This window comes from Lampetra planeri, chromosome 15 (genome assembly GCF_965212315.1).
Source record: "Lampetra planeri chromosome 15, kcLamPlan1.2.h2, whole genome shotgun sequence".
NCBI classification, from domain to species: Eukaryota; Metazoa; Chordata; class Hyperoartia; order Petromyzontiformes; family Petromyzontidae; genus Lampetra; species Lampetra planeri.
Window position 1 is genome coordinate 6,208,985 of NC_136121.1, and position 19,965 is coordinate 6,228,949.

A 19,965-nucleotide genomic window follows, 5' to 3' on the forward strand; every position below is an offset into this window, starting at 1 on the left:
AGCGGTGGGGGAAGCCATATGTCTCCCCCACGCCTTTCTAGTTTTCCACTGCACTTTTTTCAACGGTTGACGGAGACTGCCGGCATTGTTTGGGGCTGTGTTTTGTGGGTCGGTTGATTGCTAGATTTAAAGTCAATGGGATGGCAGGTAAATGACGAAATTTCATAAGCCACAGTGGCCATTAACGCAAGACAGATTTGCTGGCCCAGTTAAAAAAAATATATGTACAAAAAAACATGTTTTCCAGACCACAAATTGATTTGTGGATGTGGAAGGAGTTAGGCTGTGATTTTTTCATTACTGGAAAATGTTGTTTATTTCACAATGTGTGCTCTCGAAGCGTAGCCCCCTGCATATCGACGAGGTTGTTGTGTGTACGTGCGGTGGTTGGCAATCGAGAAGGGAGAGAGTTTATTATCCACGTGCAGGTTTCTTCAAAGCCAGGTGGTATCATCTTTAAATACAGCGCTTGACTTCTTACCCGTCGTAGTTTTGGCTGCAAACCGTCGCAAGTGCGATTGCATTGTCACGGCAAGAGCTCACATCGTTGTTTCCGCAAACCTCCGCTCGTTTGTTTTGGAATTTCGAGACGGTGACGACGTTAGTTAAGCGAGCGACAGAAAAATTTAGGCACAATTGTCCGCGACCAACAATGTGTTTTTGAATGTAATTTACATCTCTTTATTACAAGTCCACCGTTGGATGTGGATTGCGCGACCACACTTAACGCTGGTGAGTGCGGGGTTCGTTCAAGCGGGGGAGCCAGGGGCGGTTTGGATATCACTCGCCACTGACGTCAGTCGTGGTGGCTGATTCGAACTGAGGCTCGAGCGCATTACGTGAACCAACAGCTCCAACGCTCGATGTCTCTTTCGCCAATTCCGTCACGTGGCGTGGGGGCATTGCCGTCGAGTGTTAAGTACACTCGGCAACTTGATCCCGTTGGCAAAACAAGCAAGATGAGTTGATGACGCAGCTCGGTCACTCGATTTTCACCGTCGATGTGTTTCCTCCTCCTCCTCCTGCTGCTGGTGCTGGTGCTGCTGAATACGGTGCACCTGGCGAGGCTGGATTTAGAGAGACTCTGGAGGGTTCTGTGTGTAGAGCTGCCCTCGCTTGGCTACTATATAGCTATACAAACAAGCTACAGTGACAAGTGTTACCTCACTATATACCAGCGAGGCGCAATGACTAAACTAGACGCAAACTTAGGCGGCCACGTTTCGTAAATGTGTTCTAAACCAGCCTTGTTGACTAAATCATCCACATTGGCTAAAACAGCCTGATTGACTTTGCCGTTTGCATCGACTAAACCAACCACATTGACTAAACCAGTGACATTAACTAAACAAGTCATGTTAGTTCAACCACCCACTTTCATTAAACTGGCCACTTTTATTGGAACAGCCCCATTGACCGTCTTAAGTAATTATAATTACGTAATTATAATTACTTAAGACAGTCGCATGAAAATCTTCAACCACACAGGGCACGTCAGCCGCATTGGCGAAATACCTGCCACATTCACCAGCCTGGCTACACGACCACACACCACCCGCACGAAATACGGCAGCCCCCGCTGAGTTTACAAACCGCGGCGGCGGCGGCGGCGGCGACCACACCAACCGCACAGCGCGCATCGGTGCCTGCGCCGGGTTTTCCCTGTCTGCGCCGACGTGCGTGCTTGTGCGTCAAGGGAGATCGGGAGGGACTCGGGAGGGGGGGGGTGGAAGGGTGCGGGTAACATTTGGCAACGATGATGTGGAAAGGGCCCTCGGGGATGGAAAGAAGGCGGAGAAATGAGACGGACGAGCAGAGAGAGTTCGTTACGTGAATGAGGGGCGGCAGGGAAACTGTGTCTAACCCCCCGGGGACATGGGTGCAGTCGGTGGCCACTGTCAGGTGTCATTTTGAAAATGATTATTATTATGAATTGTACCTTGGAAACAATTTCTTCTTTTAGAAGTGTGAGAACGATTGCATGAATGTAAATTTTTCCTCCTTTCGACTCATGATTGTAACCATTAGGCATAAAAAATGTTTTCTAAGTAAGTTTAAATGTTTGTTTTTGGCCACTATTATACGAGTCCAGTCCATCATGAATGCGTTCTGTTGAGACGCATAGGACAAGTACCATACTACAGGTTGGCCCAAAAGTTTGGACACAAATCGCCTCGGTTTATTTAATTGAATTTAACACACGTTAAAGCTCACTGCCATTAACATTAATGCATATACATGAATTCTCTTTTGAAGTTAATTTAGGACTTTTTTTTTAATCATCGCTGCCTTCTTTAGCGTACAAAAAACTAATTGAACTAATTTGTTTTCAGTTAATTTTCTTTCCACTTTTAAATGTCACCTGAAAAGGAAGAGGAAACATAGATATCAATCGTGATAATAGATACTTAATGAGCAGACAAATATAATGTTTTAATGCCAGTGTTAAATTAAATGAAATAACCCTGTTTGACCTTACTTTTGAGCCATCCTGTACAATCAATAACTTGAATCTTCGTTATGTATATGTCCACATGAATATAAAATATGTTTCAGTCTGTTGAGTAAGTGGCCTTCCTGATGTATGCACGCATGTATTCATTTGTTCGCATTTACCTGGAAAATCTCTTTAATGCAACGTCTCATTTTACAAAGTCGTCAAGGGTGTCCACTGAGTTACGGTAACCAAGCAGCATTTGTTTAAGAAAACCACGACTGGCTTCACCATTACGGGTCTCATCAGCAGAATGAAGTGGTCCATTTGTTTATTATTGTATTTACCCAGACTGGCTACATTACTGCATTTCGTGCCTTTTTCGTGCTGTAAGTCTGGTTTCATTATCGCAGTGTAATAAAATGTGGGGAGAAAGATGGTTAAGTAGACAAAGTGGAATTTTAAGGAAAAATTACATCTTGGGTAGGATGCAAGATACACGGTTTATACAATCGTTCAAAGCTTTCGTGAAATTCGTCTTGAAGGGATCGTAGAAAAGCCAAGGCAAAATGCATTATTTCTTAAAGCGGTTTTTGGAGTGGCTTCTTGGCCTTGTGTGGCTGGTGACGAGCCAGCCCACTGTGGGGCCGCCGTGGTCAAATCCGCAGCCTCTCCATCACCCCCCCCCCTCCGCCTTCTCTCCCACAGACGCACGCTACAACAATCTGTCCCCTTTGGGGACTCGTCCACCAACTGTGTGCTCAGCAGCTAAGCATTTTCTTAAAATTACTTTTTAAATGTGTTTGCGGTGGGGGGTGCTTAGAAGGATTTAATGCACACAGAAGTTTTGGGACCGGGTGGCGGGGATGGGAAAAATGAGAAGGAATTTTTTTGTAGCAAATGATATTGGCTTCCAGTAGCGCCAGCCCAGTTTTACGTTTGCTTAGCCATCAGGTCTGCAGAATTTGTTGCTACTGTGTCCTAAATTCTGTTTGACCTTTAAGGGGTCAGCAGAATACAAATAAGAGCGTTTATAAGAAGGGGTAAGGATCGGTGGTGTTGCGGTGGTTTACATCTGCACTGCAACACCAGCTGTCTGGGTTCTACAGCAGACCTGGTCTGCAATGCACCTCGGTGGACTTGGCCTTGAGTGGATATCTCATCCCATAAATATGTACATTCTAAATTTGAGTTCCTGGCCATGGCTAACATCAATGGTGAGTGACAGCAGCACCAGTTCTTGCTCTCGCCGAGTTCGACTCAGCCAAAATTGAAAACAGGATGTTGTTTGTAAACATCAGCCCTGGGGAGACAAAGGCGGTGTGGTGTGGAGTGCTAGTCACACCACCCTCTCATGCGCCATGACTGTAAAAGGCTGTATGGGGGGGCCTTTGTATGTGTGGCATTGTTAAGAACACAGGTGGTACATATGTCAATCCTCTCCATCGTTTAAAACCCTGGCCTCTCCTGTGGCCTCCTGCCTTCGAGCCTTCCACACTTTACACGGCCTCGAAGTGCACCTAACCTGACACAAGCGGTGTCGTGATATCACCATCGCTTAGTGGCCGTTTGGTGACTGTTTAAAGTGTTCACTCACGTGTGCATGTTACGTGCGTGCATTATAGCTGTGGTTGTTTGCGGGCATTCATATGCACACACTTGTATGCATGTGTGTGACACGTCGTGCCGTCTTTGAGCCCCGCCCCCCTCCCTCCCGATACGTTCTATTCATTGGCTACCACATTCTAATGAGCTCCGCCCCCCTCTCCTCCCCCCTCAACTTGCTTTTAAGGGATTACATCTTGAATCATTGCCTCACTTGATGCAGCTAATCTGGCTGTGACGGTCCCACCTGATGACGGAGACTTGTGTTGCCTCCGAAACGTCGTGATTTTTATTTTATTTTACTTTCATTAATTTTAATGTTTTACCTACGTGACTTTACCGAAAAAACCTAAGAATATGTGTGACAAGTGTACGTACATGTGCACGTGTGTGTATCTGCCACGCCGAGTGTGTGTGTCCGCATACGGACTGCGCTTTGAACGCGATTCCCGGTCACGGCTCATATCAGTTACACTGGTCAACACACTTTTTCTGGCATAAGGTATTCCAACGGGTTTAATGCAATTTTGGGGTTCTGATTTCAAATCTGGCATCAGTTTTTGTCTATCACATCAGGTTTTTGAGATAGCAAATATTGCATTTTCAATAAAAACTGCAGAAGAAAAATATTAAATAAATGTGGATATCTACATAAAATTAAATTATAAACACACTAGCCTAAAAATACAGCACCATATTTTAACACTAAAGCAGTCACTGACTCGCAACAACTTGCAATCATAAGTGACAGAGTTAATTTCGGGTAAAATCAATGAAAATGGGGTATGCCGATAGCATAAAAATGAGATGTGATAGAGCAAATCTGAGATCAGATTTGGAATCAGCACCCTGAAATTAGTCTAAAACAGCGGCAAAAGTTCAGGCCAGAATTTTTTTTGTTGACCTGTGTTATAATCTGACCTGCTCGTGGCCCTTCCTTAGGTCGACTCAGCCTCAAACGAGTACCTTGTGCCATGTGTAAACATGTGTAAACATGTGTAAACATGTGTAAACATGTGTAAACATCGGCACTAGGGAGACAAAAGCTGCTGGGCATGTTGCTGGCTACTTGCCCCCTCGTGTGCCATGCCGGCCATCATCTCCGCTCGGTAACAAAGACTTGCCTCAACAGTCAATTGAGGCTATACCGGGGCGCGGGGGGAGGGGGCCGGATCTTTGTCTACGTGTCTACATGTGTGCGTGTTGTCCTGTTCGGGAATTCCTCGCGGCTGTGCGGCGTCCACATTCCCAGCAGCAGTCGGGGTTCCCTTCCGGCGGTGGCTGGCACGGCCGCCCCACCCCCTGTGCCGGATTGTTGGAGCCCCAGGATCGGCGCGGCCGCGGCCCATTTACGGAAACCTGTCCGGGGTTCTCGCTCTGCCCAATGAAAAAAAACGAAAGAAATAAATGATAGCGAATCGCACGCGGGTCTGCGCGACTCGCGTGCTTGGCATCACAGTGGGCGTTCGTGTTGTGTGTATGTACGTTCAATTTCTTTCATGTGTTGTTTTTAGGTTATGCGTATCCCTCTTGTCAGCCGCCTAAGGATTCGCTCACCTCCGATCCGATGAGCTTGCAACTCGCCAATTGAAGATTCTATTATTATTGTTCCATGGTAGTGTGTACCAGCTGCTGTGTAGCGGCTGCATGGATCGCACGAATTAATTACCGACATGTACGCAGCAAAATATGTTGGTTTGATTAATGATTCGTGAGTTTTAAGAATCAACTTTAATTAATGAATAATCATTACTGTCCTTCCAGAAGTGTGTACAGTATGAAGTAGGCATCTTGGCATTTTTTAATCTACTCTGTTATAAAACCTGCGAGCTAAGCTATATCGACTATCATCTGTGGCGTGGTCGCTTCTGGAAAAAAGCTATATACCGTAGCTCAGTGGGCCTTACCTGGTAAAAGAAAAAAATGTTTTTAGTTTTATAGTTTGTCAGCCATGGCTGGGAATCAAACCCGGGCCGTCGGGTTTATAGCGTGGTGCGTGATTCATTGCGGCACGACCCCTCCGCATCAACGTATTTGTTTATAATTAGCGACGCAGTACCACATTTCCCGCTGTACGCTCGCATGCAGTAGACTTGGCAAAATTCTGCGGTCATCATAAAACTGAAATCATGAACCAATTCCTGTGCTTGTGCCAACGCACGGGTAACTTGAGCACATGTTTTGTTTGTGGAAATTTTGGACGAGCATGTGGTGTTGATTTTTGCTAGGATTTTGCACAAAGTAGGAAATGATGCACGGGTGCCAATCCCATAGAATGAAGTGCACGCACAGACACGCATGCACAGACACGCACCCACAGACACACACGCACCCACAGACACGCGCACCCACAGACACGCACCCACAGACACACGCACCCACAGACACGCATGCACAAATACGCATGCACTACTCTGCGGTCCCAGTCGTAGCTCCTTTCTTTCTTTCCCCCCCCCTATGCTTTACTGCATTTATATAGGGTGGTGGGTTTCAATTGCTGGTGACGTCATGAATCAAACGTGAAGCATTGTTCATTGATTGAAGGAAAATTTAAGCCAAAAAATAGTTCTTGACTTAACGCAAACGATTTAAATCCAACAGCAAAATGTAAAGGATGTGGATCCTATTGTAAAATGATACATTGAATCATGACGATTCGTCAAGTAACAGCTGTTGTGAATCATTACGTGCCTATGTATATGTATAAACCAAATAACGGCAATTTGTATTCAGTAACTTATGGAAATAGTACGCATGGGACTTCTTTAAAATGCTGTCTTATTTAGCAGACATTCCAAAATACATCGTGGTGTTTTAGACTATTTCCATTCCCATGTATAGAAGGACTGCATTGTGTGTCGTGAAGTATGTATAAAAGACAAAGATCACCCGTATAGCCTTACCAGACTGTTGGGGCAAGTGCTGTTAGCGAGCAGCACCCATGAAGGCTGAAATGGCACACACGGGGGTGGGTGGCCAGCACCATGCCCGGCCACATTTGTCTCCCAAGTGGCAATAGTTACCGCACCGCACCAGGTACTCATTTGAGACAGATTTGTGAGTCTCAAACTGACCGGGCCACAAGGTTGTGCCGCATGCAGATGGGTTGTGAAGTGGCCCGTGTGGGCTCACAACTTATTATCATAAAATGGTGTGCGGCAGGTTTCCCCTTTTCCTGTCGTCGGTTTTGCTCTCCTGCGCAAAACATGCACCACCAAAATTGATTTCTTACACATCCTATCAGCCTCGAGGCCCCCTGGGGAGTGTCGCCTCTATGTGCAGTGTTGAGTCTATGGGCAGTGTTGAGTGTATGGGCAGTGTTGAGGCTATGGGTGGTGTTGAGTCTATGGGTAGTGTTGAGTCTATGGGCAGTCTTAGTCTATGGTGCAGTGTTGAGTCTATGGGCAGTGTTGAGGCTATGGGTAGTGTTGAGTCTATGGGTAGTGTTGAGGCTATGGGTAGTGTTGAGTCTATGGGCAGTGTTGAGGCTATGGGTAGTGTTGAGTCTATGGGCAGTGTTGAGGCTATGGGTAGTGTTGAGGCTATGGGTAGTGTTGAGGCTATGGGTAGTGTTGAGTCTATGGGCAGTGTTGAGTCTATGGGTAGTGTTGAGTCTATGGGCAGTGTTGAGTCTATGGGCAGTGTTGAGTCTATGGGCAGTGTTGAGTCTATGGGCAGTGTTGAGTCTATGGGTAGTGTTGAGTCTATGGGCAGTGTTGAGTCTATGGGCAGTATTGAGTCTATGGGCAGTGTTGAGGCTATGGGCAGTGTTGAGTCTATGGGTAGTGTTGAGTCGATGGGCAGTGTTGAGTCTATGGGCAGTGTTGAGTCTATGGGTAGTGTGGAGTCTATGGGCAGTCTTAGTCTATGGGTAGTGTTAAGTCTATGGGCAGTGTTGAGTCTATGGGTAGTGTTGAGTCTATGGGTAGTGTTGAGTCTATGGGCAGTGTTGAGTCTATGGGTAGTGTTGAGTCTATGGGTAGTGTTGAGTCTATGGGTAGTGTTAAGTCTATGGGCAGTGTTGAGTCTATGGGTAGTGTTGAGTCTATGGGTAGTGTTGAGTCTATGGGCAGTGTTGAGTCTATTAGGCTGGCCTCGACACAGTCAGGGCAGCCAGGCCTGGTGAACTGCCAGATTTTCCATAGGTAAGGACCCTTTCCTATAACCATAGACCTCAGTTCGACGTGAAATTCTGATATGTGACGCAATATAAACATGAGCGTAGTCGTGGAGAGTATAAAACCGGCCCAATACCTCGGTGCCTCGAGTCTCCTGAAGATTCTGGAGACGTTGAGGGCTTACCCTCATTATGGGTTAGAGCGATGGTGGAGTGGGTTGCTCACTACAATATGAACCCATACTCTTTGGTTCTTTCGGTAAAGTCACGTAGTTAACCTCTTGCGACGGCAGCTCTCTCGCCCACTTCAGTAGTTATTTCTTGCTGTGGTTGTCACACCTGATGAAGATTGCTTGTGTTGCAATCGAAACGTCGTGATTTATTTTATTTTTCTACCTACGTGACTTTACCGAAAGAACCAAAGAGTATGGATTCCTGCAGTCACGAAAACTTCAAATCAAGATTGAATTTGAACCCAGTGACCTGAGTTTGATTCCCAGTTCCAGCTAAAAATCAGTGGGGAGTGATATCTGAACTGATCCAGGACGGTCCCTCCTCCTTCGCCCAAGCCTTACTAACCTGTGTGGTGATGTGTGGCCAAACCACCCCCTCCGGCACGTGGCGTATGGCGGCCTTCATTCGGCAGTGGATGGACAGGGTTGGACATTGTTATAACTCTTATTAAAACCAGTGGAGTGGACGTTTGGCAGTGCAGTGACGTAATTCCCAAGTTTACGCTATTATGTGCTGATGTAATGATGCTTATTTTCCAATCATGAAAAATACCCACAGCGGCTGATTTAATTTAAATTATCCTTCTGTCAGGGCATTGATGTTGTAAATAAGTTGTATACAACTCAGTGCCTCTAGAACCCGTATATATATGTATTAAAGAAACCTATAAAGAAATATAAACTTTAACACGTAGGCTTTCGCGACCAATATCATCCATAATAGAGGATTTTGGGTTAGATCGCGTAAATATATAAATGTGTCGTTGCCCCCCCCCACATTGTGCAAGAACGCAGCTGCGTGGTCAACACATCTACGCCTGTATATAAGGAACGAAACAGTAAGACTTCTCCACAAATCTGGCTGTCGCCTGATGAAGCTGGTTGTAATTACTGGCGAAACGTTGTACTCAGATTGTAAATGTTGTGGCTTGGCTCTCCAACACACAACCGGTGTGCTGTACTAGTGACGAATTGGCACGTTCTGTTTACGTGACAACCCTTACTAGTTGGCTGTGTCGGGTGGTGGCGGGTTTTAACGACACATTTATATATTTACGCGATCTAACCAAAAAACCTCTATTATGGAAAATATTAACTTGATAATGGTCTCATTTACCCGTAGAAAGAGTCTGAAGACCTCTGTTTCAGGAGAATCCTCAATTACATTGTTTGCCCAATTCCAATCAAATTAACTTTGGCTTTCTGTGGGAGAAAACCGCAGATAGAACCCACAAAGGAGGTGACACACAGCACTGCCATCTCTTGCATTCGCCTTGTAGCCCCCACACCTACAACAGCTGGCAAGCATCCGCTTGTCAATAAACTGGCCAGACTCGAATCCTGATAAGTTTAGAACATCTGAGGAAAACTGGTTTTGAGTATTCGGCTGCTGTGCATTTCCACGTGATAAGCCACTTCGTTGAGCTATCATTTGTGATGTCCAGGTTGTTTCTGAAACGGAGCTACGTAGCTCAGTGGGGCCTTAGCTGGTAAAATAAAAAATACTTCAGTACTTGAATTTAAGGTGATGTATGGTAATTCGGTTCTACTATGTTAAAATATATATTATTACATTAGCATATATGATCGAAATAGCCTGCATATATGACTCGGATACACATTGACGCAGTGTTCATTATCTATTGACTGACTTAAGCCAGTGGTGGAAGTTACGCATTCCCATGGCAGGGGTGGTGGGGGGGGGGGCATTTTTCTCCATGGAGTAACAGCTGGTGACTTCCCACGCAGTAGTGCTAATTTTATTGACCCGCACTGGGATGATCGGTAGAGCTGACCTCAGCTATAATTCTATTGCAAGTTCCTCTTGTACCACCCGGCCTCGTGAGCTATCGCGGTTACACACACACACTGCACGTGTATTATACACTACGTAACACGATTTCTGTCCCTGGGTAGCATTCCCATGGCAGGGGTGGTGGGGGGGGGGGCATTTTTCTCCATGGAGTAACAGCTGGTGACTTCCCACACAGTAGTGCTAATTTTATTGACCCGCACTGGGATGATCGGTAGAGCTGACCTCAGCTATAATTCTATTGCAAGTTCCTCTTGTACCACCCGGCCTCGTGAGCTATCGCGGTTACACACACACACTGCACGTGTATTATACACTACGTAACACGATTTCTGTCCCTGGGTAGTAAGTGTTATTTTCTAATTGCTTATGCCTCAAAAGTATAGAAAATGGCAGTTATTCCCTACAAACTTTGCTTTTGTGATGAGGGCTTTATGTGAAGGAATTACACAAATGCACACGTTTTCTCATTGAAAATAGGTACATTTCAAAATATCACTGTCCTGGTCACAAAAGCAAAGTTTGTGGGGAATAATAGCCATTTTCTGTACCTTTGAGGCATAAGCAATTAGGAAATAACACTTACTACTCAGGAACAAAACACATTTTTGGCGCCCTGCATGTGCTTGTTCCCTGCCCGAAGCAATACGCTCCACGCTCGCTGGGTCTCTGCAGAAGTTTTAGTTTTGGCACTCCTGAGCAGAGGTGTGGACTCGAGTCATGTGACTTGGACTCGAGTCAGACTCGAGTCATGAATTTGATGACTTGCGACTCGACTTGGACTTGCATAACAATGACTTTGTCCCACCTCTGCTCCTGAGTGACATCCCTTGGAATTTTTTGGATTCTCGGGACACGGCCAGAAATTTTGTCCCCCACCCCCTCCCCTCCCCAAACCCATTGACAATTGACGACTCCCAGGTGAGAAACGATATATATTGTAAATCGCACCTTTCGGCTCCGCAGATGTTTATACGATTTAATTGGCTTACGTTTTAATCTGTTGAGCGTCGTGACAAATTCGTGGGCACCATCCCACACCTACTGCGCAAATAGTTTTGAGGACAGGACTTGCTTTGGGCTGTTTAAAATGCCTCTCGAGAATTTACGGCTACCATAATTTGCCTTTCATAATTCACAATTATTGAGCGGTGGCCAAAGACACCAGTGGGAACCGCACGTGATGGCCAAAGACGCCAGTTAGACTGGTGCCTGTGACTAAAACTTCCCAGAATGTGCCGAATCCCATCAGATCTCTGAAGCATGGTTGAGCTTGGTTAGTATTTGGAAGGATGTTGCAGGCTTGGGCCGGGAACTGCCCAGGAGACGGCAGTAGAGCAATGCAATGAAGCTAACCGTGTGGAAGCGCGTGTGCTTGACAAATTTTTTGCTGGCGTCCTCCCACATGACGCTCAATAAGGGGACGAGCTCAACATCTGAATTTAGGAGGACCCTCTATAAAAAGAGTTGGGGCATACGTTGATGGGGCTTTTCCGGGTGTACTAAATCCATACAATGCCCTCTTTGTCCCTTCCCTGTGCGTGCGCGTGCGCAGTCGGCCAGAGTGTACTCCTCCACGCTGTCATCTTCGGCGCAAGTCGGCACGCGCTTGCCGGATCACAAGCCCAAGGGCTCTGTTCTGGAGCCCGCGTTCGCCCACGCCCTGAAGACGGCCAAGATGCCGCCCGACGGCCAGCTGGGAGGGGGCGGCGTTGGTGGCGCCGCCGCGGTGGGAGGCACGAGGGGAGGACCGGCTTCCTTCGGCGGGCCTGTGCCCATGCCTGGTCACAGCGCCACGTCCATCATTAGCTCCATGCTGCACAACCTCTCGCCGCAGGTGGGCCTCTAGAGCAGGATGCTGCCTGCTGGGGCTGCTCCCAAGATAATCAATCGATCAATCTTCATGTTGTGTGTCAATGTCGCCCTCAATAAAGTAGGCATTGACGCACATTTACAGCGGAAGGGTTGGTAAATTAATGGCAGGTGCCTGTAATGCAATGATCGACCTTGCACCTGCACACCAGCTGATTCCATGGCTCCCATCTCCATAGTGCACCACTGCTCCACACATTGCCCTGTAATTATCTGAGTAAGCCTCAACCAATTCTCCAGTCTTGAATCTATGGGCAGTGTTGAGTCTATGGGTAGTGTTTGTCTATGGGTAGTGTTGAGTTTATGGGTAGTGTTTGTCTATGGGCAGTGTTGAGTCTATGGGCAGTGTTGAGTCTATGGGTAGTGTTGAGTTTATGAGTAGTGTTGAGTCTATGGGTTGTGTTGAGTCTATGGATAGTGTTGAGTCTATGGGCAGTGTTTGTCTATGAGTAGTGTTGAGTCTATGGGTAGTGTTGAGTCTATGGATAGTGTTGAGTCTATGGGCAGTGTTTGTCTATGGGTAGTGTTGAGTCTATGTGTAGTGTTGAGTCTATGGATAGTGTTGAGTCTATGGGCAGTGTTTGTCTATGAGTAGTGTTGAGTCTATGGGTAGTGTTGAGTCTATGGGCAGTGTTTGTCTATGAGTAGTGTTGAGTCTATGGGCAGTGTTGAGTCTATGGATAGTGTTGAGTCTATGGATAGTGTTGAGTCTATGGGTAGTGTTGAGTCTATGGGTAGTGTTTGTCTATGGGTAGTGTTGAGTCTATGGATAGTGTTAGTCTATGGGCAGTGTTGAGTCTATGGGTAGTGTTGAGTCTATGGATAGTGTTAGTCTATGGGCAGTGTTGAGTCTATGGATAGTGTTAGTCTATGGGCAGTGTTGAGTCTATGGGTAGTGTTGAGTCTATGGGCAGTGTTGAGTCTATGGGTAGTGTTGAGTCTATGGGTAGTGTTGAGTCTATGGGCAGTGTTGAGTCTATGGGCAGTGTTGAGTCTATGAGTAGTGTTGAGTCTATGGGTAGTGTTGAGTCTATGGGCAGTGTTGAGTCTATGGGTAGTGTTGAGTCTATGGGTAGTGTTGAGTCTATGGGCAGTGTTGAGTCTATGGGTAGTGTTGAGTCTATGGGCAGTGTTGAGTCTATGGGCAGTGTTGAGTCTATGGGTAGTGTTGAGTCTATGGGCAGTGTTGAGTCTATGGGTAGTGTTGAGTCTATGGGTAGTGTTGAGTCTATGGGTAGTGTTGAGTCTATGGGCAGTGTTGAGTCTATGGGTAGTGTTGAGTCTATGGGCAGTGTTGAGTCTATGGGCAGTGTTGAGTCTATGGGCAGTGTTGAGTCTATGGGTAGTGTTGAGTCTATGGGCAGTGTTGAGTCTATGGGTAGTGTTGAGTCTATGGGCTAGTGTTGAGTCTATGGGCAGTGTTGAGTCTATGGGCAGTGTTGAGTCTATGGGTAGTGTTGAGTCTATGGGCTAGTGTTGAGTCTATGGGTAGTGTTGAGTCTATGGGCTAGTGTTGAGTCTATGGCTAGTGTTGAGTCTATGGGCAGTATGTATTACGTTGAACTTCTTTCGCACCGTATGTCGCCAACTGTGCTAATCAGAGGTGCGGGGGGGGGAAGGACAACAACTCTCATGGGCTCGCACAATCTTGAAGAGCCCATAAGAGAGCACCGCAGGGATAAACACACAAGACAAACATGAAAACAATGATCCCCCACGTAGCATTTTCTCATTTAGCACGAAGCATTCCTTCAATTTTGACTTAAAGCTTTCGTAACTGCAGGGATTCGTGTTCTTTCGGTCTTTCGGTAAAGTCACGTAGATAGGTTCAAAGAAAATAACAAAAAATAACAAAAAACTACGACGTTTCGATCGCAACACAAGCGTTCGTCATCCCCCTCTTCCTGGTTTCTTTGAACCTATCTACGTGACTTTACCGAAAGACCCAAAGAATATTCCTGCAATATGGCGTTCCATTCCGAACCAGGGGCACAATCGGCAGCAAGTGTCAACCTGTGTTGGGGCTTGCTTAGATCAACTCGGCCTTAAATGAGGACTTGGCCATGGTGTGTAAGTAAGCTTCAGCATGTGGTGCTCACTCAGACGAGACTGTGCGGATAACATTTTCCCTCAAGCTTTTTCCATGCTGCCAACGTCATTGTAACCAACGTCAGGAGACTGTCTGCCGCTCTTTATTGTGCTAACCCTTCACCCCGCCGTTACGAAAACATCTTAGTTTCCCCCTTGACCTGACACTCACCCCCAACTCACGAGGAAAAAAAATGTTCGGCTCGTTTTCCATTCTGCCCCCGACGATAAAAAGCAAAACCCCTCCCCGTAACCACAGCAAAAACAGCTTGCGTCCTGCCTGGTTGGCATTCCATTCCAGCACCTGACTTCTAAGGCGCATAGCCCTGCATCTCGAGCTTTAATCCACGGATTTATGATCCATCTGTAATGCATTGATTCCCCCGGATAGCAAGGTCGGCAGTTCAAATCGCAGTTGTGGTTGACGAGGCCTCATCGATGTTGCGTTTACGATGTCGGCAGACTGAGCACCGGCCCATGTGGCTGTTGCACAGGTGTTGGGAATGCTAAATGATGCACCAAGGGACAGGCTGAGACTAATCGAGGGCTGGTTCCTGCCCCAGGAATGTTGTATTACCGATACCATAGTAGGTCTAAGAACTATGGAAACAAATGTTGATGGCAACACTGATTTAAATAATTCTACGATCGACTTGGTTATGAAACATGCTGGTTCCCATCGTAAAAATGTGGAATTTTCACCACTGGCTCGGCACCATTAGTGGAAACGGTTAGTGCGCACACTGGGTGCAATGAAACATCGATTCACCCATTAACCTCTTATTCTCAAGATCAAGCTGTGTGCCACTGGAGGCGCTACCATTCACCATAATGTAAAATAAAAAATCTTGAATTGAATCGCAGCCCTGAATTGCAACAGTTCACAAAATCGTGGGGCGGGAGTGGGGGCAGAGCCTCCCACTTGTTTAGCAGGGGTGGGAAACCTCTGACTCGCAGCACGCACGCAGCTCTTGACTTCATACGGCCGACGGCCACGCGAGCCCTACTACCACTTCTGAACAGCCTTTCAAATGAGAGGGGAATGTTTTCGACCTCGGTGCACTCGACTCGCTGCTTTTGACTGCGAGGGCATGTTGCATTCATCGTAACTGCGAGGGCATCCGTCAATGTGTTGCTCGCCGAACCTGCGGCCCTCGGTAAGGAAGATGTTCCCGCACCCCCTTAGCGCTGCTCGTACAGCAATCCAACTCTTTGACGTTGCCCGCACGTCTCACCGTCTCTTCCTCCTCCTCCTCCTCGACGCCCCTTGCTCTGAAGGTTACAATGTCGGTGTCGCAGCCACGCACTCTGTTGCTGCCCGGCGGAGGGATGGGCGTTCCTCTCCCGGGCGGCCCCACCGTAGCGCCGACACCGCTGCCCATCAGCAGGCCCCGCTCGAGCCCCTCGGTGGCGGTCGGCTCGACCACCCACGCGTGCTCGCCCCTCGCAGTCACGCTGCCCGCGCTGCACCCTCCGGCCGTGCTCTCCTCGGCCGTCAAGCCCTCCCAGGTAACTGCGCAAAGATTAATTTACACCGCTGGGTTTTAAGCAGGCTTTTAACCCGCTACGCTCCCGCTCGACCCCAACACGCAAACGTACACCTTCGGCCATGCAGAATGTTCCCGCGTTCAGTTATTGTCCGCTGGTTAGTACCTCTTCCGGCCGTCGCGGCACGTTTGGGAGTGGGCGATGTATTAGCAGGACGTCATTAGCCCGCGAGCAGCCCCCCCATAGTCGTCGTGGTAAACGTACCTCCCGTCGTTTCAGGCCATCTTGGCTCCGATCGCGGCGCTCATCCCGCCGTGCCCGACGCCCGGCGCCATGAGCTCTTCGTCCCCGGCCATGATCGGGCCTTACTCATCCTCGGGTCCACCGCCACTGCACTCCTACAACCACGCCGCGCTGGGCGGCCACCCCGCCATGGGGCCCCCGTCGCCCTTCCACGGACACCAGAAGATCCTTTCGCTCTCGACCCAGGCGAGCGCGGACGGCGGAGGCGGCGGCGGCGGCGGCCAGCGGGACCGGGCGACGCCGCTCAACGGCTTCAGCCCCTCGGCGCTGTCGGTGAGCGGTGACGGCGTGGGGTCCCAGTCGTCCGCAATGGCCGGTGGTGGCGGCAACACGTCTCCTGCCGGGGTGTCGGGGGACGCCGCGCAGAATGGAGCTCTGCTGGCCGCCGCCAGGGGTGGGGGGGCGTCGGAGCGGAGTGCAGCCGGCGCAGAGGACAGGACCTCGATCGCCGGCATGGCGTCGGGGCAGAAAGCGTCGCTCGACTCGCAAGGTGACGACGCCTGCGCAGGGACTGCGTTGGCGCGCGCCTCCCGGGGTGGTACATTTGGGGGCTTGTGCTGAGATTGTGTGTGAGAAGCTCCCAGCCTCGTGTGGCGAGATGTTAACTGCCTCGCATGGTATACAGGAAGTCGTGGGTTTGATGCCGACCCGCACGCCTGTTGTAGATTTATAGTTTGTGTTTTCTCTCTCCCCGTGGTCACGTGGATTTTTCCTCCGGGTCCTCCAGGTTTTTTTCCTCCACATTTCGAATCAACATCAAGCGTTTAGAGTATTTGGCTGATATTAATTTCCACATGTTAAGCCACTGCGTTGAGCTATCATTTGTGGCCAGGCCGCTTCTGAAAAAGAGATATATAGCTCAGTGGGCCTTACCTGTAAAATAAAAATAGTTTTAGTTTTTACAAATCGTTTAAGATAAAAAATAGTTTATATTTGTCGTGTACTGAGGAGGTGGCCTGGGCAAACAGCTGGGCCAATGCCAGCTGTTTGCCCAGTAGCAAGTTCAATAACTATCAACTTGCGTCACGTACTCCCGGAAGTTATTACCACAGCACATGGGTTTGTGAAACAATTTATTCAGACCTTTAGGTGTTTACCCTCGTGTGTGCGTATTGTGTCTCCACGTATTCTATTTTGCTCCTGCATGAAAAACATTATTTAAGACGGAATTAGACAACCATCCAAAAGCATGACTTGTCTGAAAAGAAAAGTCTTGACTCCTTGATAAATAAAGGACATTGTTATTTATTACCAGGATCATACTGCATCACACTAACGGCTACACCACCACTCTAGCCGTGATGTGCAAAACATATTTTAAAAAATTATTATAAAAGTTTCGTGACCAATGGCCATTTTCCCGGACGAATAAATATATTTTATTTTCCCAGTAAATTATTTTTATATTTTCAGTAATTCTTTAATGGATAAATTCCATGTGCTCTGATTTACACTGGGTTGGCTTACACAGTGAGCCTCATCTCAAGGGAGCCGACAATGCACTCTTCCACTGTTAAACGACCTATGAACCCGAGCAGCCAGTTGCACCGCATGATGCCACACTTGGGCTCTCCAAAGCTGAATAACACACGTGGCTTTGCGAGCAGTGATGGTCGCTGGATGACACGGCATCGCAGCTGTGAGCCCCGTTTTCACGTAGAGCAGAGCTGGGGTTCCTACGGGCCGGAGGCGCTGTCGTACCCGTCCCACCACGGTGTTTCATACGGCCCACAGACACAAGAGGCCCACCACTTGGAATTGCACCGCAGATGATTTTTTATCCGTTTCCGCAAACATCTTAGCCGCACTAATCGGGCACGAGAGAGGGGGAATATTGTCAACCTCGGCAACGACACTACTTTCAGCGCCGCTGTCAGTGACTTCTGTGACTGCCACTGTGTACTTCTAGATTTGAAGTTTTCGTGACTGCAAGGATTCATACTCTTAGTTTTTTTCGGTAAAGTCACCTAGGTAAAAATTTTAAATAAATTAACTCACGACGTTTCGAAAGCAACACAAGCCTCCATCATCAGGTGTAACTGCTCCAGTAAAATTGCTGTAGCGTATGAAGAGAGCTATTCAGAGACACGGGTTTTTATATAGGGTGCTAGGCAGAGAGGAGCCAATGAGGGGGGGGGGGGAGATAACCAACTCGGTTCTTGTACAATAAATGTACGGTGCCTGTATGATGAATGGCGAATGAGAATGAAACACTGTTGTAAATCAAAATTTCTTAGTGATGGTGGTGTATCATCAGGCTGGATATGACTGTAAAAGTATAATAATCAATATGGATATGCTGTGTACTTGTTCAACACGCGTATTGTTTATCACGTTATTGATGAACACTGCTCAAGTCTATATTGATGTACTAAAGTTCTATTCGACTTTGGATAAGGAAAAGAGGGTTCTCCAGCTTTACGTTAGAGGGGACTGGTGTGTGATTTGCCCTGTTTGTAATTACAGCTGCGGCTGGGTCCATGTCTCTGTCGGATCCGTTCGATGCCCTTTCTCTCTACTCCAAAGACCCCGATGGCCGGGATCTACCCGAAGGTAACGCAGCAGTAGTCCTGCCCTTTTTCTGCCCTGCAAAGTCACTTGAGGCCATTCTCGGGGGTCTACTCTGGTCAGGCATTGAATTACCCAGTCATAGAACGGAGCCCTAAGTACCCTGCTATCGCTGTCACTCATGACTAAATCCTTGTACCCACCTAAATCATTCTGTCACCGTTTTGTAAGCTATGTCAGGCGCTTTGAGTGACGGCACTCTATAAATATAAAGTAGATGCTGTATGTCAGATTTCCACCTGCTGTGGAAACGAGTTGGTGCCCCGTAGGGACGGTTGCAGAAAGTTAGGCGGCAGACGAATCTCAGTGGAGTTCTGAGCGTTATCTTTTTGGTGTGCGCACGCGTTTGCTCCAGTTCGTCTGCAGTGAATATCACAATTCATTGGCCAATATTCATATATTAAAACTCGTGCGGGGAGACTTGGGTTGACTTTAATGGGAACAAATTTGAAATGAAGTTATCCCCAAAATAGTGACATGCGTTTGTTCCAAAATAACTATACGCAAACGTTTGTGTGATGGGAACGTGTGTTGTGTTTTTTTTACTGTTGGTAACGAATCCCGAATGAACTCGGTATTTGCATTTGAATGAGCAGAGTTTTGTGCCCCAATGAGAGGCACCTTTACATTGGCGTTACATCGCATGTTCACGTGTACAGCCTGCGCTGTGCACAGCACGCTTAGTTTGTTGTCGTTCTGCCCGCACCTTCGAATAGTACGGTTAGCTACGTACAGTGCACATATATGTAACCTTTTGTGCCTTCGTTTGTGTTTGCAGACCAGAGGCTTCTGCAATTTTTCTTCAATTACGGAATTCAAGTAAGTCGTTTAAATTATTATTTTGGTACTCATTTTGTTCAAAGCCACAATTCATGATGTTGCAATGGGAAATGTGTGCACGTCTTGAGGGTGCTTTGCGTCATCTCTCTGTGCGGTGCGAAGAAGTACAGTTCAACACATTCAGATGTAGTTGGGTAGAGGTGTAGCTATATGGGTGGCCAATGTATCGGGGTAACATGGGGTTTTTTAAACTGATATATATTTTTTTCTCTTGAACGACTGGTACGGAAGTGGAGGGAACTCATTGCAGCCTCATCTCCCATAGGGGATGAGGGGCATGTAGCTTGATGAACGCGCGTAGGTTTTAGTTTGTTCTCGATTTGACCTTTCCGTAATTAGATTACGTCTCTTTACATGTGGATTATTTATTTTTTAAATGTACTTCATCCTTTATGCATTTGTACATTTTTTGGGAAGGAAACATACTTTTTTTTATGCATCCCATCCATTTTCCAAGCAATATTAGTTTTGATTAATTAAATAAGTAGCACTTAATTAGAAACCCACAAATGTGTGATGTCACTTTAATTTCACGTCATTACGTGGTCCAAGCAGACTGGGGCTGAAAAGAAAAACAAAAGCAGTTTGATGTTATTTGGCAGCT

The 19,965-nt window shown here is 47.3% G+C and overlaps 1 protein-coding gene across 4 annotated transcripts in view; it reads left to right on the forward strand.

Annotated features, from left to right (window-relative positions):
- Window positions 1-19,965, forward strand: part of OTUD4 (OTU deubiquitinase 4) — a 75,497-nt gene that overhangs the window by 47,013 nt on the left and 8,519 nt on the right. For all 4 annotated transcript variants that reach the window (XM_078600879.1, XM_078600878.1, XM_078600880.1 and 1 more), the window contains 5 exons: window positions 11,758-12,039; window positions 15,441-15,671; window positions 15,930-16,443; window positions 18,420-18,506; window positions 19,300-19,340. In XM_078600879.1, coding sequence (XP_078457005.1) covers window positions 11,758-12,039; window positions 15,441-15,671; window positions 15,930-16,443; window positions 18,420-18,506; window positions 19,300-19,340 — 1,155 coding nt within the window. The remainder of the gene's footprint in view (window positions 1-11,757; window positions 12,040-15,440; window positions 15,672-15,929; window positions 16,444-18,419; window positions 18,507-19,299; window positions 19,341-19,965) is intronic.